The following is a 25,797-nucleotide window of genomic DNA, read 5'->3' as shown; positions in this document are numbered from 1 at the left end:
AGGAAAATTGGATCAGCCATGATGAAATGGCGAAGTGGACTTGATGGGCCGAAGACCTAATTCTGCTCCAATATCTTATGGTTTTATGATATGGAAGGGGTAGGTCAGGGATTGAGTAATATACAGTACTGTGCAAAAGTCTTACATAAAGCTAGAGTGTGTAAGACTTGCACAGAATGGTGTATTGTTTAAAATAGGAAGGTAGTTGGGAAACAGAAATAAGAGTAGTTCAATCACAAACAAGAGAAAATCTGCAGATGCCGGAAATCCAAGCAACGCACACAAAATGCTGGAGGAACTCAGCAGGCTGGGTAGCATCTATGAAAAAGACTGATCAGTTGATATTTTGGGCCGAGACCCTTCATCAGGACTGGAAAAAAGGAATTAAAGAGTACTTAGCTTTGTATTAGTTCAGTAGTGTTAATTGGTAACTAGAAAGACTGTGTACAAGTCTAAGGCACCTTAGATAGATAGATAGATAGATATACCTAAGCCTTTTGCACAGTATTTTAAGATGTCAAGGCCATAGGCTCATTGTCTGCTCGAATTTGAGAAATAGAAGACCATAAGCCATTCGGCCCATCAAGTCTTCTCTATCATTCCATCATGGCTGATTTTTTATCCCTCTCAATTCCATTCTCCAGCCTTCGGCCCGTAACCTTTGATGCCCTGACTAATCAAAACTTAGTGGCATATGAGTTAATATGATGGAGAGAAATGGGGAAATTAGTTAATAGGATGATAGTTTCCAAATTCCAAGTGAATCTTTTCTAATCTGGAACATAATCCAAGTCCCTTGTTCACTTCAGTAATCAGGGAATCTTAGTGCAGGCAAACACTTACTGGGAAATCAATAAAGTGGCATCCATGTTCTGTTGCTACGCAATGAATTAAGAAATCAGCTCGTTCTAGATCAGCATACACCGGCCAAAGTTACCGAGCAAAATTTATGTACTGGAGAAGGAATATAGAGAGGCAAAGAAGACTATAAAAATATCAGTGTACGTTTTCGCAAATAAAACAACAGAGGTGTTTTAAGTTTAAGGAAAACTGTAACATACTCCTTTATTGTCCTCCAAATGCAGAACATAAAGCTCAGGAAAAAAGAAATCACATAATTACATTATCATGTTAGGAAAGTGTGGTTAAAAACTTCACGTAGTTACATCATGTCAGTCCAGCCTCTTAAAGTGAACCCCAACTCAATGTCGGTCGTTGTGAATTAAACACATTTCCACCCATCGTATTACCCTACACCAGTACCAAATAATCAAACTAAAATTAAACTACAGGTAGTTAATCCATTTCTTTTCTCTGACAATGTTTCTGCAAATTCTTGAAGATGTAGCTTCAAGTGGTAATTGACGATGGAAGGCCTCAGCTTTGTAAGAGGAAATGACATGGCCAAAATGTTTTGCTACGACAAATGAATGGTAAGAAAGCAAGTCCCATAAAAGAAAGAGTTCTCCTGCTGCGAGTCAGGTTAATCATAATTGCAGTGTGGCCACTTAACAAAAGACCATTCTCCAAAGCAGCCCCAGGGATACAGCTGAGAGAAACCATTAGTTCGTGCAGTTCACAGCTACTGTAACCTCCTGAAATCACTCCTTAAAGGCTGGAATTTTCCTTTAATTTCCCCTTGATTTTACAACGGATGATGATTTAAAATTGCACACTTAATGTTTTCTTTTTCTGTTAGGCAAATTATTTGTTATAAGTCGTCAGATGAGAGACCAATATTGTCCCTGCTTCTGGGTTAGACCTACTGTCTTTGCGTTCTTGCATAACTTATGGCAGACTCTAATAAATCTATTGACCAAATTTAGCCCTTCCCTTGTTATCCTGTATTAAAACTTTTGCTGTTTCTGATACCATGTTTACAAAATGTGTCTTGGAAGTTCTTGTTGAGTATTAGATTGAGGGAAAAGGTTAATAAGTCAGCACAAAGTGCCTGTACTGTGCTGTTATGTCCTATGTTCTAAACCATATCTTATCTTCTCTTCCAGCTTGCTGGCCAGGTTACTATGGCAATAGCTGTGCGCAGCGATGTAACTGTTCCCCCTATCTACCCTGCAACCATGTGACGGGTGAATGTGGCTGCCCCCCAGGGTTTACGGGCAATGGCTGTGAACTGAGTAAGTGTCTCATGACCTTTAACCTCACTGTACAGGTAATAAAACCAGATCATGTCGGATTTTAGAAGAGAAATGCTGGTGAATATTGTTCTGTCTCCATAATACAACCCTGTACGGTGGTTCCATTGTAAAAGTAAAGATGGCATTGGCAATAATCTCAAACCATCGCACCTGAATCACTTTAAGTGCAGCAACTGTTTTGTTGTAAAGTGACATGCATGACAAGATGCTATAAATAATAATGAGCCAAGGAGCCACTTAATCAGTTGCAATGGAAATAATTTGGAAGGTGTGTAGCTTGGGTGGTTGATGGTTGGGTTGAGTTGTTCACCGACTTAAGCCTCATAGAGCGGGCAGCGTAGTTTGCGGGCTGCGGAGTGATCCGGGAGCAGAGTGAAGACTTAAGGGCTTCGGCTCACCGGACTTAGGTGGAAGCGGGCGAGGCGAGGAAGGTTTGACATTCATTTTCTGTTGCTATTTGAGGAGAGGGGCATTATGACTGTGAGGGCAGTTTGCTGTTCTCGGTGTCGGATGTGGGAGGCCCTGGAGTCTCCAAGCCTCCCGGACGTCTACATCTGCGCCAAGTGCATCGAGATGCAGCTCCTAAGGGACCGCATTACGGAACTGGAGCTGCAGCTCGATGACCTTCGTCTGGTCAGGGAGAGCGAGGAGGTGATAGAGAGGAGTGGAAGGCAGGTGGTCACGCCGGGGCCACGGGAGGCAGACAAGCGGGTCACGGTTAGGAGGGGGAAGGGGAAAAGTCAGGTGATGGGGAGTACCCCGGTGGCTGTGCCCCTTAACAACAGGTACTCCTGTTTGAGTACTGTTGGGGGGGACAGCTTACCCGGGGGAAGCGACAGTGGCCGTGCCTCCGGCACAGAGTCTGGCCCTGTAGCTCAGAAGGGTAGGGCAAGGAAGAGGAGGGCAGTTGTGATAGGGGACTCGATAGTATGGGGGTCAGATAGGCGATTCTGTGGACGCAGTCCAGAGACCCGGATGGTAGTTTGCCTCCCTGGTGCCAGGGTCCGGGATATTTCTGATCGTGTCCAAGATATCCTGAAGTGGGAGGGTGAGGAGCCAGAGGTCGTGGTACATATAGGTACCAATGACATAGGTAGGAAAAGGGATGAGGTCCTGAAAGGAGAATATAGGGAGCTAGGAAGGGAGTTGAGAAAAAGGACCGCAAAGGTAGTAATCTCGGGATTACTGCCTGTGCCACGCGACAGTGAGAGTAGGAATGCGATGAGGTGGAGGATAAATGCGTGGCTGAGGGATTGGAGCAGGGGGCAGGGATTCAAGTTTTTGGATCATTGGGACCTCTTTTGGCGCAGGCGTGATCTGTACAAAACGGACGGGTTACACTTGAATCCTAGGGGGACCAATATCCTGGCAGGGAGATTAGCGGGGGCTACTGAGGTGACTTTAAACTAGAATGGTTGGGGGGTGGGAATCAAATTAAAGAGGCTAGGCGTGAGGAGGTTAGTTCACAACAGGGGGATGGGAACCAGTGCAGAGAGACAGAGGGGTGTAAAGTGAGGGTAGAAGCAAAAAGTACAAAGGAGAAAAGTAAAAGTGGCAGGCCGACAAATCCAGGGCAAGCATTAAAAAGGGCCACTTTTCAACATAATTGTATAAGGGCTAAGAGAGTTGTAAAAGAGCGCCTGAAGGCTTTATGTGTCAATGCAAGGAGCATTCGTAATAAGGTGGATGAATTGAAAGTGCAGATTGTTATTAATGATTATGATATAGTTGGGATCACAGAGACATGGCTCCAGGGTGACCAGGGATGGGAGCTCAACGTTCAGGGATATTCAATATTCAGGAGGGATAGACATGAAGGAAGGGGAGGTGGGGTGGCATTGCTGGTTAAAGAAGAGATTAACGCAATAGAAAGGAAGGACATAAGCCGGGAAGATGTGGAATCGATATGGGTAGAGCTGCGTAACACTAAGGGGCAGAAGACGCTGGTGGGAGTTGTGTACTGGCCACCTAACAGTAGTAGTGAGGTCGGAGATGGTATTAAACAGGAAATTAGAAATGTGTGCAATAAAGGAACAGCAGTTATAATGGGTGACTTCAATCTACATGTAGACTGGGTGAATCAAATTGGTAAAGGTGCTGAGGAAGAGGATTTCTTGGAATGTATGCGGGATGGTTTTTTGAACCAACATGTCGAGGAACCGACTGGAGAGCAGGCTATTCTGGATTGGGTTTTGAGCAATGAGGAAGGGTTAATTAGCGATCTTGTCGTGAGAGGCCCCTTGGGTAAGAGTGACCATAATATGGTGGAATTCTTCATTGATATGGAGAGTGACATAGTTAATTCAGAAACAAAGGTTCTGAACTTAAAGAGGGGTAACTTTGAAGGTATGAGACGTGAATTAGCTAAGATAGACTGGCAAATGACACTTAAAGGATTGACGGTGGATATGCAATGGCAAGCATTTAAAGGTTGCATGGATGAACTACAATAGTTGTTCATCCCAGTTTGGCAAAAGAATAAATCAAGGAAGGTAGTGCACCCGTGGCTGACAAGAGAAATTAGGGATAGTATCAATTCCAAAGAAGTAGCATACAAATTAGCCAGAGAAAGTGGCTCACCTGAGGACTGGGAGAAATTCAGAGTTCAGCAGAGGAGGACAAAGGGCTTAATTAGGAAGGGGAAAAAAGATTATGCGAGAAAACTGGTGGGGAACATAAAAACGGACTGTAAAAGCTTTTATAGATATGTAAAAAGGAAAAGACTGGTAAAGACAAATGTAGGTCCCCTGCAGACAGAAACAGGTGAATTGATTATGGGGAACAAGGACATGGCAGACCAATTGAATAATTACTTTGGTTCTGTCTTCACTAAGGAGGACATAAATAATCTTCCAGAAATAGTAAGGGACAGAGGGTCCAGTGAGATGGAGGAACTGAGTGAAATACATGTTAGTAGGGAAGTGGTGTTAGGTAAGTTGAAGGGATTGAAGGCAGATAAATCCCCAGGGCCAGATGGTCTGCATCCTAGAGTGCTTAAGGAAGTAGCCCAAGAAATAGTGGATGCATTAGTGATAATTTTTCAAAACTCGTTAGATTCTGGACTAGTTCCTGAGGATTGGAGGGTGGCTAATGTAACCCCACTTTTTAAAAAAGGAGGGAGAGAGAAACCGGGGAATTATAGACCGGTTAGCCTAACGTCAGTGGTGGGGAAACTGCTGGAGTCAGTTATCAAGGATGTGATAACAGCACATTTGGAAAGTGGTGAAATGATCAGACAAAGTCAGCATGGATTTGTGAAAGGAAAATCATGTCTGACGAATCTCATAGAATTTTTTGAGGATGTAACTAGTAGAGTGGATAGGGGAGAACCAGTGGATGTGGTATATTTGGATTTTCAAAAGGCTTTTGACAAGGTCCCACACAGGAGATTAGTGTGGAAACTTAAAGCACACGGTATTGGGGGTAAGGTATTGGTGTGGGTGGAGAATTGGTTAGCAGACAGGAAGCAAAGAGTGGGAATAAACGGGACCTTTTCAGAATGGCAGGCGGTGACGAGTGGGGTACCGCAAGGCTCAGTGCTGGGACCCCAGTTGTTTACAATATATATTAATGACTTGGATGAGGGAATTAAATGCAGCATCTCCAAGTTTACGGATGACACGAAGCTGGGTGGCAGTGTTAGCAGTGAGGAGGATGCTAAGAGGATGCAGGGTGACTTGGATAGGTTGGGTGAGTGGGCAAACTCATGGCAGATGCAATTTAATGTGGATAAATGTGAAGTTTTGCACTTTGGTGGCAAAAATAGGAAAACAGATTATTATCTGAATGGTGGCCGATTAGGAAAAGGGGAGGTGCAACGAGACCTGGGTGTCATTATACACCAGTCATTGAAAGTGGGCATGCAGGTACAGCAGGCGGTGAAAAAGGCGAATGGTATGCTGGCATTTATAGCGAGAGGATTCGAGTACAGGAGCAGGGAGGTACTACTGCAGTTGTACAAGGCCTTGGTAAGACCACACCTGGAGTATTGTGTGCAGTTTTGGTCCCCTAATCTGAGGAAAGACATCTTTGCCATAGAGGGAGTACAAAGAAGGTTCACCAGATTGATTCCTGGGATGGCAGGACTTTCATATGAAGAAAGACTGGATGAACTGGGCTTGTACTCGTTGGAATTTAGAAGACTGAGGGGGGATCTGATTGAAACGTATAAGATCCTAAAGGGATTGGACAGGCTAGATGCAGGAAGATTGTTCCCGATGTTGGGGAAGTCCAGAACGAGGGGTCACAGTTTGAGGATAGAGGGGAAGCCTTTTAGGACCGAGATTAGGAAAAACTTCTTCACACAGAGAGTGGTGAATCTGTGGAATTCTCTGCCACAGGAAACTGTTGAGGCCAGTTCACTGGCTATGTTTAAGAGGGAGTTAGATATGGCCCTTGTGGCTACGGGGGTCAGGGGGTATGGAGGGAAGGCTGGGGCGGGGTTCTGAGTTGGATGATCAGCCATGATCATAATAAATGGCGATGCAGGCTCGAAGGGCCGAATGGCCTACTCCTGCACCTATTTTCTATGTTTCTATGACTTGGCCATTTTCTTGTAAATGGTTCATCACCATGCGAGCAGACATTGTCAGTGCGCTGTTGGTTGTGGTGTGTCTGTCAAATGCTTGTCCTTTATATCCTTTTCAATTAGGTGATTGGACATCATTTTGGAAACTCAGTTGTGATGTGGGGAGGAAACCCTGTCATTGATTGGCTGTCTGGCAAACTCCATTCGTGGTGGTCTGGAATTTTGCCCACACCAGCTCGTAAATAGGGTCGACTTCTACAGAATTGTTCACAGAAAACAACACTTCTAGCGACAGGGTTTCCTCCCCCACGTTGAAAAGTATACAAAGGCCAATCATTCGGAGGACACATCACAATCAACAGTGGGCTGACAATGTCTCCAAGTAAAATGCCAAGATTAGAGAAGAATGCAACCCAATCAGTTGCATTCTTTGTTGGAACAGTTTTGACCAGGACACAGGGGAGAGCTGTGTTTGCGTCGTGTCATGGAATAGTTACGAAAGGGGGAGGCAGCTGAAAGATGGCATCTGCGGCTGTGCGGTACCGTCTCACTTCTGGAAAGGACGACCCAGTGGAGTTGAGCTGCGGATCCCCAGAGTGAACCTTGAGTCGTGACCTGCTAAATGTTTTCAATGAGAATCAGACAGCCCAAGGCCCCTTCTGCAAATGGCAGACAGAACTTAACACCAGGCAGAATAAAATGCTTCTGGAAATGATAAACCGCAGCTGCTGTAAATCTTGAGCAACACACACAAAATGCTGGAAGAACTCAGCAAGCTGTGGACAGGTTGAGAAAACAGACGACTTTTTGGGCTGAGACCCTTTATCATGACTGGAAAGCAGACAGAATTAGTTGGTGGGGGAGAGGGGAAGGTGTGCAAGTTGGCAGGTGGTAGATCAGACCAGGTGACGGGGAAGGTATGTGATGGGGGAAGGGGGACTGAAGTGAGGTGTTGGGGGAGGTGATTGGTAGAAGAGAGGACACTGGACCATGAAAGAAAGGGAAGGAGGGGAACCAGTGGGAGTTGACAGGCAGGTGAGGAGAAGAGAAGGGGAGAGAGGGTAGCCAGAATGGGGAATGAAAAATAGGGGAGAGAGGTGATTACCTGAAGTTAGAGAAATTGATGTTCCTACCATCAGTTTGGAGGCTACCCAGACGGAGTATGAGGTGTTGCTCTTCCAACCTGAGCTTAGCCTCACCATGGCAGTAGAAGAGGTCGTGGACAAACATATCAGAATGGGAATGGGTAGCTGCATTGAAATGGGCAGTCATCAGGAGGTCCTGCCTTTAGTGGCAGCAGAGGAAGGTGCTCGATGCAGCAGTCCCCAAGTCTACAGCAGGTCTCACTGATGACTGAAAGCTGGATCAGAGGAAATCGGCGATGAATGTGTGAGAAACTAAGGCATAGGGAAGCACTGTAGAGCAGCTTGTGGAACTGCTGCCTCACCTCCAGCAATCTCAGTTCAATCCTGACCTCTACTGCGGCCTGTACAGAATTTGGACATTTCTCCCTGTGGCTGCATGGGTTTAGTCCAGAGACTCAGCTTTCTCCCACTTTCAAGGCCTATGGTGTGCAGGGCAACGACACGGTAGTGTAGCAGTTCATGTCACACTTTACAGTGCCAGAGAACGGAAGATCAGGGTTCAATTCCCGCCGCTGTCTGTAAGGAGTTTGTACGTTCTCCCCGTGACTGTGTGGGTCTCCTCCCACAGTCCAAAGACACTCAGGTCAGGGTTAGCAAGTTGTAATGTTGGCACTGGAAGCATGGCACACTTGCGGCTGCACGAAGCACATCTTTGGACCGTGTTGATGGTTGGCACAAAAACGACGCAGTTCACTATATGCTTCGATGTACCTGTGACAAATTAAGCTAATCTTTATTAAAACCCTGAGCGAATTGATGAGAACGTAGGAAGAATAAAATGGGATTAGTGTCGGGCCACTGCAAATTAACATTGTGGACCAGAATCAGAATCAGCTTTATCATCACCAGCATGTGACATGAAATGTTTTAACTTAGCAGCAGCAGTTCAATGCAATACATAATATAGAAGGAAAAAAACATAAAATAATAATAATAAATAAGTAAATCAACTACAGTATATGTATGTTGAATAGATTAAAAATCGTGCAGAAAACAGAAATAATATATCCATTGAGACTTGGTAGGTCAAAGGACCCAATTTAGCGATGTATGATTCCATGGCTCTAAAATTGGTGTAGCAGTAGTTATCTTACATGTCACAGTTACAAGAGGAACATTCTGTTCAAGAGTAGAAAGAGTATGAATATGATTGGTTTATGCTTGTCTGTCAAACCCAAACCACTGACCTGTCTTTTCCCCTTCAGTTAGTGGCGATCTAAACTATGTCATAGGCTTAGTTTAGATGGCCACCAATTGAAGAGGAAAAGACACATTTCCTTTGGCACATTCCTACTTTACTACAGATTTCCAGGCACCCTAATTGCTCTTTCCTCTCTGCTCTCTGTGGAGCAGATGTTTCCTATGGTGGGGGAGTCTAAGACCAGACTACACAGCCTCAGAATCGAGGGGTGTCCTTTTAGAATGGAGATGAGGAGGAATTTCTTTAGCCAGAGAGTGGTGAATCTGTGGAATTCTTTGCCACAGTCAGCTGTGGAGGCCAAGTCTTTATGTATTTTTAAGGCAGATGTTGATGGATTCTTGATTGGTCGGGTTATGAAGGGATACGGGGAGAAGGCAGGAGATTAGAGCTGAGAGGGAAATTGGATCAGCCATTATAAAATGGTGGAGCAGACTTGATGGGCCAAATGGCCTAATTCTGCTCCTGTATCTTATATTCTCTCACAACCTTTCTTTCTTCTCTTTCCACAGCCTGCCTGCCGGGTACCTACGGGCAGAACTGTAACCAGGTGTGCCAATGTTCTGCCCAGAACCAGCAATGCCACCCAGTCAGCGGAGAGTGCATCTGTGCACCTGGTTACCATGGAGAAAGCTGCAATCTGAGTGAGTTCTATTGGGCTTGTTATAACTCCATGACTCTCAGAAAGTCAATACCAATGTCAAAGCTAGTCAGAGTGAAGTGGTGAGAAATAGGAAAGGAAGGTTTGTGCACTTTTTAATTAATTAATTTAATTGTTGAGATACAGCTTGGAGTCGGCCCTTCCGGCTCCTTGAGCCACACTGTCCAGCCAGTTTAATCCTAGCCTAATTACAAGACAATTTACAAGACCAATTAACTCCCAAATGGTACGTCTTTGGACTATGGGAGGAAACCAGGGCACCCAGCGGAAACCCACATGGGGAGAATGTACAAACTCCTTACAGGCAGTGGCTGGTATTGAACCTGGGTCACTGGTACTGTAAAGTGTTGTGTTAACCACTATGTCTCCATGCTGCCCCATATAAGCTTTATGGCACCTTAAAGTGACATAAGAATGCCGAAAATCCTTTGTAGTCAATCATGCAATGTTCTGACTCGTAATATAACGTTGAAAATGCACCCTCCCTAAAACCACTACCATAAGGGCAGCTTCAGAGGTGCTAAATGAGAAACAAATATTTTATTTTATTAAGGGATGCAATGAGCCACACGACCCAATTACACCCATGTGACCAATTAACTACTCACCCAGTGCGCTTAAGCAAAATGTCTGATTTTTTTTTTAAAATAATGCCACCCTTTCACGCCCACTTAAGAGAGCAGGTGGGCTCTCAATTTAGCATCTTGTTTGACAGGTGACACCTCAGGGAAGCTCAGCATTACATTGTAGCATTGGCATCAGATCTTGGGGCCAATCACCTTCTGATACAGTTGGTGGAGGGAGGGCACTGCCTGAAGTTTCAGTAGAATAGGCAGATGAGACCCAAGATTAAAAAGCTGCCCGTTCTGGATGAGAGGTGAGGACAGAATTGGAGCTGAACATTGAGGTAGACTGATGACAGCCCCAACTCAATGAGGAGTGGTGAGTACTCAGTAGAAAGCCCTTGTTGGCAGAGAGCGTGTACCTCCAGTCATCAAACTGATCAATGATTTAATTAGATTAGATTAGATTATGAGGACACACAGTCCTCTTTTATTGTCATTTAGTAATGCATGCATTAAGAAATGATACAATGTTTTTCCAGAATGATATCACAGAAACACATGACAAACCGACTGAAAAACTGATGAAAACCACATAATTATAACATATAGTTACAACAGTGCAAAGCAATACCTTAATTTGATAAGAACAGACCATGGCACGATAAAAAGTCTCAGAGTCTCTCGAAAGTCCCATCATCTCACGCAGACGGTGAACCTCCAGCGCCGCCAACTTGCCGATGCAGCATCCTGGAAGCATCTGACCACAGTCCGACTCCGAGTCCGTCCAAAAACTCGGAGCCTCCGACCAGCTCTCCGACACCGAGCACCGAGCACCATCTCTGCCGAGCGCTTCGACCCCGGCCCCGGGAACAGGCAATAGGCAAAGCTGAAGATTTAGGACCTTCCCCTCCGGAGATTCTTGATCGCACAGTAGCAGCGGCAGCGAAGCGGGCATTTCAGAAGTTTCTCCAGGAGTTCCTCTGTGCTTCTCACGGCTGTATCCATCAAATCAGGATTGTGCACGGCCCCTAGTTACACATACGATATCTTTCGGAACGGCCGCGCGCGCTGCCATCGTCTCCTCCCGCCTAATGGAACATACACAAAGAACTGCTGGTGAACACAACAGGCCAGGCAGCATCTATAGGAAGAGGTACAGTCGACATTTCGGGCCGAGACTAAGGTTCAAGAAACATCGACTGTACCTCTTCCTACAGGTGCTGCCCGGCCTGCTGCGTTTCACCAGCAGTTTTTGTGTGTGTTGTTTGAATTTCCAGCATCTGCAGATTTCCTCGTGTTAATGATTTAATGGAGTCTGGGGTTTTGAATAGGTTGGAACTCTTTCCAGAGGTAGAATGGCCAGTCAATAAAGATCACAGATATCACAAACAAGAGAAAATCTGCAGCTGCTGGAAATCCAAGCAACACACTCAAAATGCTGGAGGAACTCAGCAGGCCAGGCAGTATCTATGGCAAAATGTACATAGTCCTGCTGAAGGGTGTCGGCCTGAAACGTCGACAGTACTTTTTTCCATAGATGCTGCCTAGCCTGGGGAGTCCCTCCAGCAGTCTGTGTGTGTTAACACATATCAGATGGTTAAAAGAACCGGAAGTGACATAAAGCAGGTGATCCAACAGATTCCAGTGATCAGGAACACCCTGAACGGACAGTGCAAGCAGATTTAATGAAAGCAGAGGGATCTGGAGGAGAATATACTGCAGGGCAATGGAGAAAGAACAGGAGGGAGACTAACTGGAAAAACCCTGCAGAGAGCCACTCTTGCACACTGGGATGAATGGCTTCTCTTTTGTGTTGTGTCATCCTAATCTGATGAAGGTAATTGTGACTACATCAACAATATAGTTAAAAGGTTTCAAAAAATGTTTATTTTTCTAATTTCTTTGCATGGTACCTCCAGGATAAATGCTCTTTCAACTCTGGCAAAAGAGACCTCTTAATAAACTAATCTGTGCCGAACAATCTGCTTTGACGCTGAAGTGCCTGGAGGAGCCAACATTGAAACAGGGGTGGGTAGTTTTGGCGTTTGATAGCTGCAGGGGCTGGTGTGAGGAGTAGTGTGTAAAATCTTGGCAGGGAGGCCTGGTTTCCTGACTGTCCTGTGACACCCTGTTCCTACAACAAACTTCCAGGATGTCCAGCCGGAAGGTACGGATCCAACTGTGTTGAGGAATGTCGGTGCCTGAACAGAGGGCATTGTGAGACAGTGACAGGAACATGTGTCTGTCCACCTGGGTACATTGGGGCAGACTGCAATCAGAGTAAGTAAATGGCAGCTCAAGGAGCTCAGTTTTGGGGTGGACCTGACTGGGGAAGGGGTTGGACCTCACTGGTGGGAGGGATTGGACCTGACTGTGGGAGAGAGGGTGGGTGTCACTGGATTGCGAGGAGGGGTTTATTTATTTATTGAGTTAGGGCCCTTTGAGTCACATCACCGATTTAATCCTTGCCTAATCAAAATGAACAATTAAACTACCAACTGGTACATCTTTGGACTGTGGGAGGAAACTGGAGCACCCAGAGGAAACCCACGCAGTCACGGGGAGAACGTACAAACTCCTTATGAGCGGCGGCAGGAATTGAACCTGGGCCACTGGTACTGTGAAGTGTTGTGCTAACCACTACGCTGACTTCACTGGAGGGAGGGGCTGGGTTACTTTGGGCTCATGCCATGCCTGTTTGCTATTCACAGCCTGCCCTGCCGGTCACTATGGGATGGACTGCGCTCTGATCTGTTCCTGTGGGGAAGGAGCGAGATGTGACCATGTAACCGGGTGGTGCACCTGCCCAGCAGGAAGAACTGGCTCCCAGTGCCAGCATGGTAAGCCTGAACAACGGGGCCTTTGGATCTGGGGTAGGCAAGGTAGGGTGGGTGGGCGTTTCCGATCACCGGCCATTTCCCCAGAATGTGCAGTTCCAGGCCTGCTCCAGGCTGTATGGCTGCACAGTTTCAGTGCCAGAGTTCGAGCAAATACGTGCCTGTGCAAATGCTTCCTCCGATACTGCCCACAGAATCTCACATGCCTATGCACAGCTCTGGGTCCCGGCAGTGACTGAGGAAGCTGCTCTACTCTCCATTCCTTCACTCAGGCCCAAACCCTAGGCATATTTGGCAGTGGGTTGGACAATGGGCATCGTTGTGGTCCCAGGAGCCTGGTGAGAGAACAGTGGAGGGCAATGTGCGATTGGTAAATGGTACGGGAGCCAGTAAGAAAGATTGAGCAGGGATGAGGATGTAGGGGAGGGGGAGGATGTAGGAGGAAGGGTGAGTGGGGCGAAGAGTGAGGATGTAAGGGGTGAGGATGTAGGAGGTATGAGGAGTGATGAGGATGTGGGGAGTGGTAAAAGTGTAGAGAGGGTTGAGGATGTAGGGGAGGGTGAAGGAGTGGGGATGAAGATGTGGAGGGGGGTGGAGGAGGGGTGAAGGAGTGGGGGTGAGGATATAGGGGAGGGGTGGAGTGAGGAGTGAGGATGTAGGGGAGGGGTGAAGGAGTGATGGTGAGGATGTAGGGGTGAGGGAGTGGGGGCTGAGGATGTAGGGGAGGGGTGAAGGAGTGAGGATGTAGGGGAGGGGTGAGGGAGTTGGGGTTGAGGATGTAGGGGAGGGGTGAGGGAGTGGGGGTTGAGGATGTAGGGGAGGGGTGAGGGAGTGAGGGGTGAGGATGTAGGGGAGGGGTGAGGATGTAGGGGATGAGAGAAGGAGTGAGGGGTGAGGATGTAGGGGAGGGGTGAAAGAGTGAGGGGTGAGGATGTAGGGGAGGGGTGAAGGAGTGAGGGGTGAGGATGTAGGGGAGGGGTGAGGGAGTGGGGGTTGAGGATGTAGGAGAGGGGTGAAGGAGCGAGGGGTGAGGATGTAGGGGAGGGGTGAGGGAGTGGGGGTTGAGGATGTAGGGGAGGGGTGAGGATGTAGGGGATGAGAGAAGGAGTGAGGGTGAGGATGTAGGGGAAGGGTGAAAGAGTGGGGGTGAGGATATAGGGGAGGGGTGGAGTGAGGAGTGAGGATGTAGGGGAGGGGTGAAGGAGTGATGGTGAGGATGTAGGGGTGAGGGAGTGGGGGTTGAGGATGTAGGGGAGGGGTGAGGGAGTTGAGGTTGAGGATGTAGGAGAGGGGTGAAGGAGTGAGGGGTGAGGATGTAGGGGAGGGGTGAGGGAGTGAGGGGTGAGGATGTAGGGGAGGGGTGAAGGAGTGGGGGTGAGGATGTAGGGGAGGGGTGAAGGAGTGGGGGTGAGGATATAGGGGAGGGGTGGAGTGAGGAGTGAGGATGTAGGGGAGGGGTGAAGGAGTGATGGTGAGGATGTAGGGGTGAGGGAGTGGGGGTTGAGGATGTAGGGGAGGGGTGAGGGAGTTGAGGTTGAGGATGTAGGAGAGTGGTGAAGGAGTGAGGGGTGAGGATGTAGGGGAGGGGTGAGGGAGTGAGGGGTGAGGATGTAGGGGAGGGGTGAAGGAGTGGGGGTGAGGATGTAGGGGAGGGGTGAAGGAGTGGGGGTGAGGATATAGGGGAGGGGTGGAGTGAGGAGTGAGGACGTAGGGGAGGGGTGAAGGAGTGATGGTGAGGATGTAGGGGTGAGGGAGTGGGGGCTGAGAATGTAAGGGGGGTGAAGGAGTGGGGGTGAGGATGTAGTGGACGAGAGAAGGTGTGGGGAGGGTTAAGAATGTGAGGAGAGGTCAAGATGTAGGAACAGATATGAAGGTATGTGGGGGGGTGTAAGTACATATATGTAGCTAGGATGTCAAGACTTTTGCACAGTACTGCATATTATATCTTTACAGTTACAAAATAACACTAATAGTCTTGAGCTAATACAAAGCTCAGTACTCTTATTTCTGTTTCCCAACCACCTTTGTATTTTAACAATATACAATACTGTGAAAAACTCTGAGGCACCCTTAACCATATATATGTGCCCAAGACGTTTGCCCAACACTGCTGGTGGAGGGAGGGGTGAAGGTGTGTGTGGTAGCAAGTGAAGAAGCTGTGTGAACATGTGGGGTATTGAATGGTTTGTATAAAGAAGTGAAAGATCTTGGGCAGAGGTCATTGGTGAAGGGAGAGGCTGGTGGAGCGGAAGAGCATGATTTTCAGCTCACAGGATAGGTGGTGCAGAGAGGGAAATATGAAGAGGTTAAATGGTCCTGGGCTGGGATGTATGAATGGGTATGTTATCCTGGAAAGTGGCAGCGGGAGGTGTGGTGTTGTGATCTGAGAAGAATCTACTATATCCGTAGGCTGCATAAGGTGACCCGATGTAGGTCCATATGTCCAAAGACCAGGTGTGACACTCTGCCTTCACCAGGTCCTGGACTGAAACCTGATGTTAGATCTGAGCTCTGGCCTCAGACTCACGGTGGCCCGGCATCGGTGGATGTTGCTTGTAACATAACCCACTGCTTTGTGTGTTCAGTGTGCCCCAAAGACAGGTTCGGTGACAGGTGTCAGAACGTCTGTGCCTGCAGAAATGGTGGATGGTGCAATCCAATCAATGGCTCCTGTTCCTGTGGCCTGGGCTGGATGGGACCCCACTGTCAGCAAGGTGAGGGGTCATACAAGTTTTGGGAATGGGGGGCTACTCAACCACTCAAACTTCTTTCCTCCATTCCGTAAAATAATGGCTGATCCAATGGTCACCTCAGTAATATCCATCCACCTCTGCCTTATAAATATCCAAAGCCTCTGCTTCTACCACCTTTGAGGAAGAGCATTTCAGACACTGAAGATCTTCTGAGAGCAAAGGTCTTTTTTTTAACATCTCTGCCCTTGGTGGATGAGCCATTAGTTTTAAACAGCGACTTCTAGGTTCCTTCACAAGCAGACATCCTCTCCAAGACACCTCAGATAACCTGCTGAAGCATAACCTTCCTCCTTTTGTAATTCAAGAATCATAGAAAAATACAGCACAGTACAGGCCCTTGGGGCCATGAAGTTGTGCTGATCTTTTATGATCAATCTAAACCTTCCCTCCCACATAACCCTCTATTTTTCTGTCATGCCTATCTAAGAACTACCTCAACGTCCCTGATGCATCATCAATAACTCCAAAAGACTGGAAGTACTGAATACTGAAAGGCTTTTATCAGCAGTAAAATGTGACCTCCACCATGCTGAGTATCTGCCCTGGACTGAGGGAGGAGCAGTGGCACAATCGCCTTTATTCAGGGGTCTGTGGGAGGAGCCACAGGAGCAGTCAGCAGAGGGGCGAGTCCAGGCAGGTAACCCAGTTACAACATATATATATGGTTTACCACAGTCCCTAATGTATCTGCCTCCACCAATACCCCTGGCATTGCAATTCATACACCTGCCACTCTCTGTGCAAAAATTGAAATACCGCTGGAACCCTCCCACCCATACTTTCCTGCAATCATCTTAAAATTATGCATTCTCATATTAGCCAATTGTGCCATGGGGAAAACATCTGTGGCTGTCCATTTGATCTGCACTTCTTACCATCTTGTGCACTTCTATCAGGTCACCTCTCATTCTCCTTTCCTCCAGCTCACTCAACCTATCTTCATAAGACATGTTGTACAATCCAGGCAGTATCCTGGCAAATCTCCTCTACACCCTCATTGAATTCATCTTTTACAATAAATAATAACGTTCTGTTAGCTTTCCTCATTGCTTTCTGTACCTGCACATTTTGCAAACCGTGTACCAGGACCTTAATCCCGTAGTACATCGCGGCTTGGTACAGCAACTACTCTGCCCGTGACGACAGAGAGTTGTGGTCACAGCTCAGCATATCATGAAAACCAGCCTCCCCTCCGGGGATGCTGTCTACACTTCTCACTGCCCCTGTAAAGCAGCCAGCATAATCAAAGACCTCACCCACCCCTCTTCTCACACCACTGTCCCCCACTCCCCACCCCCAACTCCCAGCTCCCATCAGGCAGAAAATATAAAAAATCACCTGAGATTCTGTCATCTCCCACCATTTGGATAACATGCTTCTTTGAATTTTCTTGCCAAAATGGACAATTTCGCACTTCCCACATGATGTTACTCACAGAAGCCTGAAAGTCCCTGACAGAAGCACTTACATGAAGCTGATGACAATTCCTGGAATTTTGTACCAAGACAATCGAGTAAACTAAAATTGAACTTGAAATTTTGTGGTTATGGTTGATCAGAAGTCAAATTTAAATTGAAAACAATCACTCCTAAAGTTCGGATCGCAGAGCTTAAAGGATAGACTTGCCTTATCACTTGTAACGCTTTTAATGGCTGGTTGCCAGTTCTCCAGGGTTGTTCTGGAGTTTCCAAGAATGCTCAAAAGCAGGGGTTCCCAACCCTTTTTACGCCATGGACCCCTACCATTAACCGAGGAGTCCCAGGTTGGGAACCCCTGCTCTCGAGCTTCCAGGAGTTTTTGAACAATCTCCTGTAGACATCAGAATAAACATCAGAATCAGGTTGAATATCACTGACATATGTCATGAAATTTGTTGTCTTTGCAGTAGCAGTACAATGTAATATATAATAGAGAAAAAATAAACAGTGAATTACAGTAAATAAATATATATTTATATAATGTTTATTTAACTAATTAGTGCAAAAATTTTTTTAAAAAGTGGTGAGGTAGTGTTCATGGGTTCAATGTCCATTCAGAATTTGGATGGCAGAGGGGAAGAAGCTGTTCCTGAATCATTGAGTGTGTGCCTTCAGGCTCCTGTACCTTTTCCCTGATGGTAACAATAAGAAGGGGGCATGGCCTGGGTGACAGGGTCCTTACTGATGGATGGTGCATTTTGAGGCATCACTCCTTGAGAATGTCCTGGATGCGATGGAGAAACATTCCAAGGGTATTAATATATGTACTTTTTTTATTTTCTTTGAAGGTTCTTGATTAGAAATAATACCAAGATTGAGAATGCACACCTTTGATACTCCAACCCAAAAACTTCCCTGTGTTACTTTTCCATCAAGTCCCACATTATACATGAACTCATCTCACTTGTGAGACTTGCTTCTAGCTCGCTCCATCCTACTCTCAATGACTTTTCAACCTGCTGCCGTCGAAACATACTGCCTACTCCACCTTCCCTTTCTCCTCAAGATCCTTGAACCTGTTATATTACTTCCCAAATTCCTGCTAAATTACTTGAATCCCTCCAAGTAGGATTTTGATCAGACCTGTCACAGAATAGATTGATTGGAAACCCGTCCAGATCAATCTATTCTGAGACAGCTCTGAGCAAAAATTTTTAACATTTCAATAATTTTAATTTTCCACAATAATAAACAAAAAATTATCCCCAGAGTGCTGAATCAGGTTTTCAACTCCATTCCACACTTAGTAGAAGCTAGAGGCTATTGATAGTTTGGTCATGGTGCTGAATATTTGTACAAGCCCAGTTTAGTCTTTATCCAGTGTCTCCTCCTGGTGATGAACTCACCTTACTGCTGGTTTTCATGCACATCCACTGTGGCATTGGCTGGTCGGTTCTCCTCCATATCTTGCTAAGGAAACATTTGAACCAAAAGGTTCTGTAGCCAAACCTACAAAGTGACAATGGATAGAACTTTGACTTCACCATGAGACTGAAGAAATCACCAATTTTCCCATCACCAATTTCTGTTGGTGTACCACAGAAAGCATCCTGTCTAGCTGCATCGCATCTTGGTATGGCAACGGCTCTACCCATGACCGCAGCAAACAACAAGGAGTTGTGGACACAGCTGAGCACATGCTCTCATCCATGGACTCCACCTACGTTTCTCACTGCCTCCGTAAATCAGCCAGTATCTTAATGTCTTAATGAACTAGTGATTTCATTATCTCCTGAAGGACTTGGTGAACTTAGCTTTCAAGCATGCAGGTATGTCGACAAAGCTACATCACCACAGCTGAAAGAGAGGGAGGAAGGAAGGACTTCATGCCAGATTGAAATGCCATGGCATGAAATTCCCCCTACCCAGCACCTAGTTAACAAATGTACAGTCGTTGGAGGACAAGATTGAGGACGTCATGGCAAGATTGCTGTACCGGAGGGAAATGAGGAATTGCTGTGTTCTGTGTTTCACAGAGAGATGGATCACTCTGGACATGCTGGATACGTTGGTAAGATCTGAAGGCTTCTTGAGACTGGACTGCTGATTCGGAGAAAGCAAAACGTGGTGGTGGGGGGAGTCAGTGTTTCCTGATAAACTATTGTGCTTTTCGAATACAGTGATCTTGCACACTCTTGTTCCCTCAACCTGGAAGATCTGATGATTAAGTGCCAACCATTCTACCTACCAAGAAAGTTCTCTTATGCTATCTTGACTGCAATTCACATAGTGCTATTGGCAGATGTTTAAAAAGCACTTGATACATTGAGTATCGTGATTCATTCATGGCTCCGTCTAAGTAGACAATGGATGCGCCTGTTCCGGGGCGCAGACCTGGGCAATAAATATGGAGATCCTGGGCTGCCCAGACATCAAGATCCCCCTCTCGGTCTCGTGGATGTGGTCCAAAGGAATGCGAAGCAGTACATTTGGCATCAGCTTGGCTGCAGGAGCTGCCGGGAGGTGACGTGATATGTCATCCAACCGCCTTAGGGGCTCCACTCCGGATTTGCGTAGGGATTACTCCTTAGCCTTCTCTTCTCCTAAAGATACCCACAAGGCAGTGGGATCCGTAACCCTGGACAGGGGCCCACAGCGGGTACTGTCAGCCAGAGCCAGTTGAGCCCAGGACTCGTGTAAGGCAGGGTTGTCACGCCCTATAGTAGTGACATATGGAGCCACTACCCACTACCCAATATCATGATTAGCAAACAAGAAACAGCCTATCCCGACGCCTTTCAAATCATAGTCATGGATTTCATTCAACTTGTTTGAAGATATCTCTTATCATCAACATATTCCCAGCAGACCAGGGGTCCCAGTGCAGTCGATCACTTTTGCACTATGATTAGGAATGCCTTCCGCTCCATGCCCAGACCACATTTTGGGAAATCTGATGACTTAGCTGTCCTCAAGGCTCCAGAGACAAAGACAACAAAGAGGTGGATGCAGGAGGCTGAGGAGTGGCTATGGGATTGCTTCGAGTCGGTAGACTGGGCCATGTTCAAACGCTCAGAGGAGCTGAACAAACACGCCACGGTTGACATGGACTTGATAAAAACAGTCGTAGATTAGTGTGTCCCCACAAACTCATCCGGAGTCTTCCCTAACCAGAAGCTCTGGATGAACTCTGAGATCCGCAATCTGCTGAGGGCCAGGTCAGAGGCTTTCAGGTTTGAGGGCATCTTATAAAACTCTGCTGTCTGAGTTGTAGTTTACGCCAAGCCTCTAGGTTCCAACATCTTCACCTCTACTCTATGCATTTAAGATGTGTATTTAAAAACTCGCTTCCAACCAGGTTTTGGGCACATACTGTATTCCAATATATTTCTGATATCTAAAGTCGATCTTGCCTCAGTCTTCCGAAGCCGGTATTTTCACTGGCTGTTGGGAAATCCAAGGGGCTGTATAAAATAGAAACAAGTTCTTCAGTCCATGATATCTACGCCTACCAATAGTAATCCCAGTTGCTTGCACCAATTCCATCCACCTCTATGCCAGGGGTTCTCACCCTGGGGCCTGCAGATCCCTTGCTTAATGGTTTTGGTCAATGGCATAAAAAAGGTTGGGAACCCCTGCTCTAAACCTTTCTCATTTAAGTACCTGTTAAGAGGTAACAGGTATCCTTTGACATCTCATTATAGATAAAGTCATATATATGTATATGAATTGAATTGACTTTCTTTCTTATATCCTTCACATACATGAGTAAAAATCTTTACATTACATCTCCGTCTAAATGTGCAAAGTGCTATTTATGTTAACTTATAATAAATAGTATATACAACAGGACAGTCAATATAACACAGAAATGCAGTTTTGTCAGCATGAATTAATCAGTGAGACGGTCTGGTGGAAGAAGCTGTCCCGGAGCCTGCTGGTCCTGGCTTTTATGCTGTGGTACCGTTTCCCAGATGGTAGCAGCTGGATCAGTTTGTGGTTGGGGTGACTCAGGTCCCCAGTGATCCTTCGGGCCCTTTTTGCGTGCCTGTCTTTGTAAATGTTCTGAATACTGGGAAGTTCACATGCGCTGGGCTGTCCGCACCACTCTCTGCAGAGTCCTGCGATTAAGGGAGGTACAGTTCCCATACCAGGCAGTGATGCAGCCAGTCAGGAAGCTCTCAATTGTACCCCTGTAGAAAGTTCTTAGGATTTGGGGGTCCATTATCAAACTTCCTCAACCGTCTGAGGTGAAAGAGGTGCTGTTGTGCCTTTTTCACTATACAGCTGGTGTGTACAGACCACGCGAGGTCCTCAGTGCTGTGGATGCTGATGAACTTGAAGCTGTTCACCCTCTCAACCCCAGATCCATTGATGTGAATAGGGGTTAGCCTGTCTCCATCCCTCCTGTAGTCCACAACCAGCTCCTTAGTTTTTGCAACATTGAGGGATGGGTTGTTTTCTTGACACCATTGTGTCAAGGTGATGACTTCCTCTCTGTAGGCTGCCTCATTATTATTTGAGGTTAGCCCCAAGGGGGAGAGAGGGAAGACAGAGAGAGAGACTTTTGCACAGTCTTATAGTAATTTTATGTTTTGCACTGTACTGCTGCTGCAAACAAAATCATGACGTGATTGATGATGAACCTGATTCTGATATGGGTCTCTATTGTAGATGAGATTGGGAAGCGGGGGCAGGAGGAAGGGGAATCATGATTGGGAAATGAGGAAGGGTGAGGGGAGGGAGTGGGAAGCACCAGGGAGACATTCTGCAGTGAACAATAAACTGACTGTTTGGAATCAAATGACCTTGCCTGGTGTCTCAGGCCGGGGTGTGTCTGCACCCACACCACTCCCTGCCCCGGAACAACTCCTCTGCCACCTGTCCCACACCCCTCTACAAGCTCCACCCTCGCCATTCCCAACATCCTTTGCTCCTGCCAGATTTACAAACTCGCTCTCCACTCCACACTTTCCTCTTTTCTTGCCTTCAAAATATGAACATTGGGAGCATATTGCTAACAGTGTGACCTTTCAGAGTTATCTGATCCTCCTGTTGTAGCTAAACCCACGATGGCAGAGACTAGCAAGCAAGAACCATGGAGTTGTTAAAGCACATTAGGAAGTCACTTGGCCATGCATTGTTTTTAGTTATTTTGAGAGAATATTTTGCTACATTCTGCAGATGTTATGTTTATCATCTCTTCCTCAGCAACTTCATTTTTGCTTCAACAGAAACTTTGCAATAGTGCAGGCAGACCTGGGAGATTGAACATCCCCCTGCCCAAGGCAGCCAGCAGTCTGAGGATCAAGTTACTAAACAGTTGGAAAGGGCTTTTTCCATTTTCCTTGGACTGTAACCAGCTCTCAGTCAGTGAGCTATAGTAATGGCAGGGGGTGGGTGGGGGGTGTGCGGAGCACTGATTAAGGCCACAAGGATTGGAACAGGCGTGGATGAGGGTATTCCACGCATTATGTCATTCCTGCCTTCCCTTAACTCAAGCTGTGGAATTTGCTGGTTTTCAAGTTCCCCTTTCTGTTGCTTTGATACAGTCAGAAAATTCCCCCATGTTGTGGTTTTTTTTTTAACCATCAATACCCACTTTTGCTTTTCATTATCCTTCCTGCTGTTCATTCACTTACAGATATTCCCTTTATTTCCTTCTCTTCCACCTCTCCACCATTAATCCCTACCAATTGCTTCCTCCGGTTCCTTGATGAACTCTGTGGTCACGGTGTTTCTGTTTTCCAGAGTGTCCCCTTGGGAAGTTCGGTGCGAACTGCCAGCTGGACTGCGCCTGCCACACCAATGCGAGCTGCGACCGAGTTACTGGGCACTGCCGCTGCCCTAGAGGCTATTATGGACAATCCTGTGAGCATGGTAAGTTGGTTAATTTCATCTGTTGAGATACAGCGCGGAGAGGGCCTTTCCAGCCCCTTGTGCTGCGCTGTCCAGCAATCCCCTGTTTTAATCCCCTAGCCTGATCATGGGGCAATTTACAATGATTAATCAGCCCGTATCCCTTTGGACTGTGCAGAAAACCAGATACATACAAACTCCTTACAGGCAGCAGTGGGAATTGAACCCAGGTCACTGGTACTGTTAAGTGTTGTGCTAATCACCATGCTACGGCACTCAGCTACCCCCCCACCTCCAAGAAGATGCTGGGTGTTGTGGATGATTTCAGTCCAGCTGGCAGAGATGAGGTCACGGCCAGCAAAGCCAGTACTGGTGGCCCATCCCTTCGTTGCCTGTGAACATCCTCCATCTTAAACACTGCAAACTTCGGTGGCTGCTTCAGGGGGTAAAATGGAGACGGAAAAATCTGTGACAAGTGCCGAGGGAAGGTTCTTCAGATGAAGAATGTTTCTAGGGATGGGCACTTCTGCCTGCATTGTGGTTGCACAAACTTTGGAGTTTCCAATTTAAGATAAACCACACCCCCTCTGATCCTTTTCTCCCTCCTCCTGCACTACTGAGTTCTTCCTGCATTCACCTTGCGCCCCTCCCATCACCGTTTCCTTCCTGTCCTCTGCCCACTATCAGTTCCTTCTACTCATGCCCCTCTCCCCAATTTCCATCCACCCTCCCCACTTCCCTTACTTGACTCCATGCTCCACCTCCCTCTACTATCAGATTCTATCACCTGCAGCTGTATGTCACCCTATCTATCTCCCCGCCTTCAACTATCACCTGCTAGCTTTTGGTCCACCCCTTCCCTTTACCTTTTCATACTGGTTATCTCCCTTCTGTATTTCAGTCCAGGTGAAAAGGTTTCCCACTTGAAACACTGACCAACACACACAAGATGCTGGAGGAACACAGCAGGCCAGGCAGCGTCTATGGAAAAGAGTAAACAGTCGACGTTTCGGGCCGAGACGCTTTGGCAGCACTGAAACACTGACTGTCCATTTCCTTCCACGGACTTTGCCTGATCAGCGGAGTAGTTCGTAGTCCCAAACTCTACTAATCACTTGTCTATTTGGTTCAGTTAATCCACCAATCTGCTCAGCTTTCTAATGTTGGAGGAATCTGCAGCACTAGGAGGAAACCTACCTCTGCTGCCTTGCGGCTGGACCCACTCTCTGGGACTAAACCCGGAGGCAAAATCAGGAGCTGGAGTCCCTAAGGCAGTCCTGTGTTGAAGTCAATGCCGACAGGCAACTCCTGCGACGTTGCTGGTGCCAAACTGTATCGGTCTCTGCCGTTCCTTTGGATTCATCAGCTGCGTGGAGAGGGGGTGCCTGCTGCCTGGGCAACAGCTCGCTCTCCATATCGTACTGCCCTGGCTTGCGTATCACGTAGTCAGCCAGCATGAAACACCCATATGGTCGACCCCATTCGACGGAGGGCCTCAGGAGGAAACCCCGGTTGTCAAGAGGGAGAACGGGCAAACTCCACAGCTACAGCACCAGAGTCGGGAGCTGAACTTGTGGCGCTACTGCTCTCTCAGCTGTGCCACTGTGAAGTTCAAAGGGAAGTGGAATAATTCCTTAAGCAGGGAAACTGTTCAATAGGATGAGAGTGTTAAGGAGCTGGGCAGGATTGTGGATCTTTGGAATGAGAATTCTTGCATTTCCCTTGCACAAGGATACACTTCAGTGCTATTCAGTGTACTATAGCGCCACCTGCTGCTGGGATTCAACAACACCAGAAGCTTCACCTTCAACAATCACATATACATTTGTTGTTCCATATAAACCATATAACAATTACAGCACGGAAACAGGCCATCTTGGCCCTTCTAGTCCGTGCCGAACTCCTACTCTCACTTAGTCCCACCGACCTGCAATCAGCCCATAACCCTCCATTCCTTTCTTGTCCATATATCTATCCAATTTAACTTTAAACGACAACATCGTACCTGCCTCAGCCACTTCTGCTGGAAGCTCATTTCACACAGCTACCACTCTGAGTAAAGAAGTTCCCCCTAATGTTACCCCTAAACTTTTGTCCTTTAACTCTCTACTCATGTCCTCTTGTTTGAATGTTCCCCACTCTCAATGGAAAAAGCCTATCCACGTCAACTCTGTCTATCCCCCTCATAATTTTAAACACCTCTATCAAGTCCCCCCTCAACCTTCTATGCTCCAAAGAATAAAGACGTTTCTCTGTAACTTACGAGATGAAACCCAGGCAACATTTTAGTAAACCTCCTCTGTACTCTCTCAATTTTATTGACATCTTTCCTATAATTCGGTGACCAGAACTGTACACAATACTCCAAATTTGGCCTTACCAATGCCTTATACAATTTCAACATTACAACCCAACTCCTATAATCAATGCTCTGATTAATAAAGGACAACATACCAAAAGCTTTCTTCACCACCCTATCCACATGAGATTCCATCTTCAGGGAACTATGCACCATTATTCCTAGATCCCTCTGTTCTACAGCATTCTTCAATGCCCTACCAATTACCATGTATGTCCTATTTTGATTAGTCCTACCAAAATGTAGCACCTCACATTTTTCAGCATTAAACTCCATCTGCCATCTTTCAGCCCACTCTTCTAACTGTCCTAAATCTC

At 46.7% G+C, this 25,797-nt stretch overlaps 1 protein-coding gene across 4 annotated transcripts in view; it reads left to right on the top strand.

Moving 5' to 3' along the window:
- LOC134337716 (multiple epidermal growth factor-like domains protein 6) overlaps positions 1 to 25,797 on the top strand; it is a 456,826-nt gene that overhangs the window by 419,715 nt on the left and 11,314 nt on the right. For all 4 annotated transcript variants that reach the window (XM_063032924.1, XM_063032923.1, XM_063032922.1 and 1 more), the window contains 6 exons: positions 2,007 to 2,135; positions 9,540 to 9,671; positions 12,406 to 12,534; positions 12,966 to 13,094; positions 15,677 to 15,805; positions 23,014 to 23,142. In XM_063032924.1, the coding sequence (XP_062888994.1) occupies positions 2,007 to 2,135; positions 9,540 to 9,671; positions 12,406 to 12,534; positions 12,966 to 13,094; positions 15,677 to 15,805; positions 23,014 to 23,142 (777 nt within the window). The remainder of the gene's footprint in view (positions 1 to 2,006; positions 2,136 to 9,539; positions 9,672 to 12,405; positions 12,535 to 12,965; positions 13,095 to 15,676; positions 15,806 to 23,013; positions 23,143 to 25,797) is intronic.

Source organism: Mobula hypostoma, chromosome 25 (genome assembly GCF_963921235.1).
Source record: "Mobula hypostoma chromosome 25, sMobHyp1.1, whole genome shotgun sequence".
Lineage (NCBI taxonomy): Eukaryota > Metazoa > Chordata > Chondrichthyes > Myliobatiformes > Myliobatidae > Mobula > Mobula hypostoma.
This window is presented reverse-complemented; position numbering and strand designations above follow the sequence as displayed.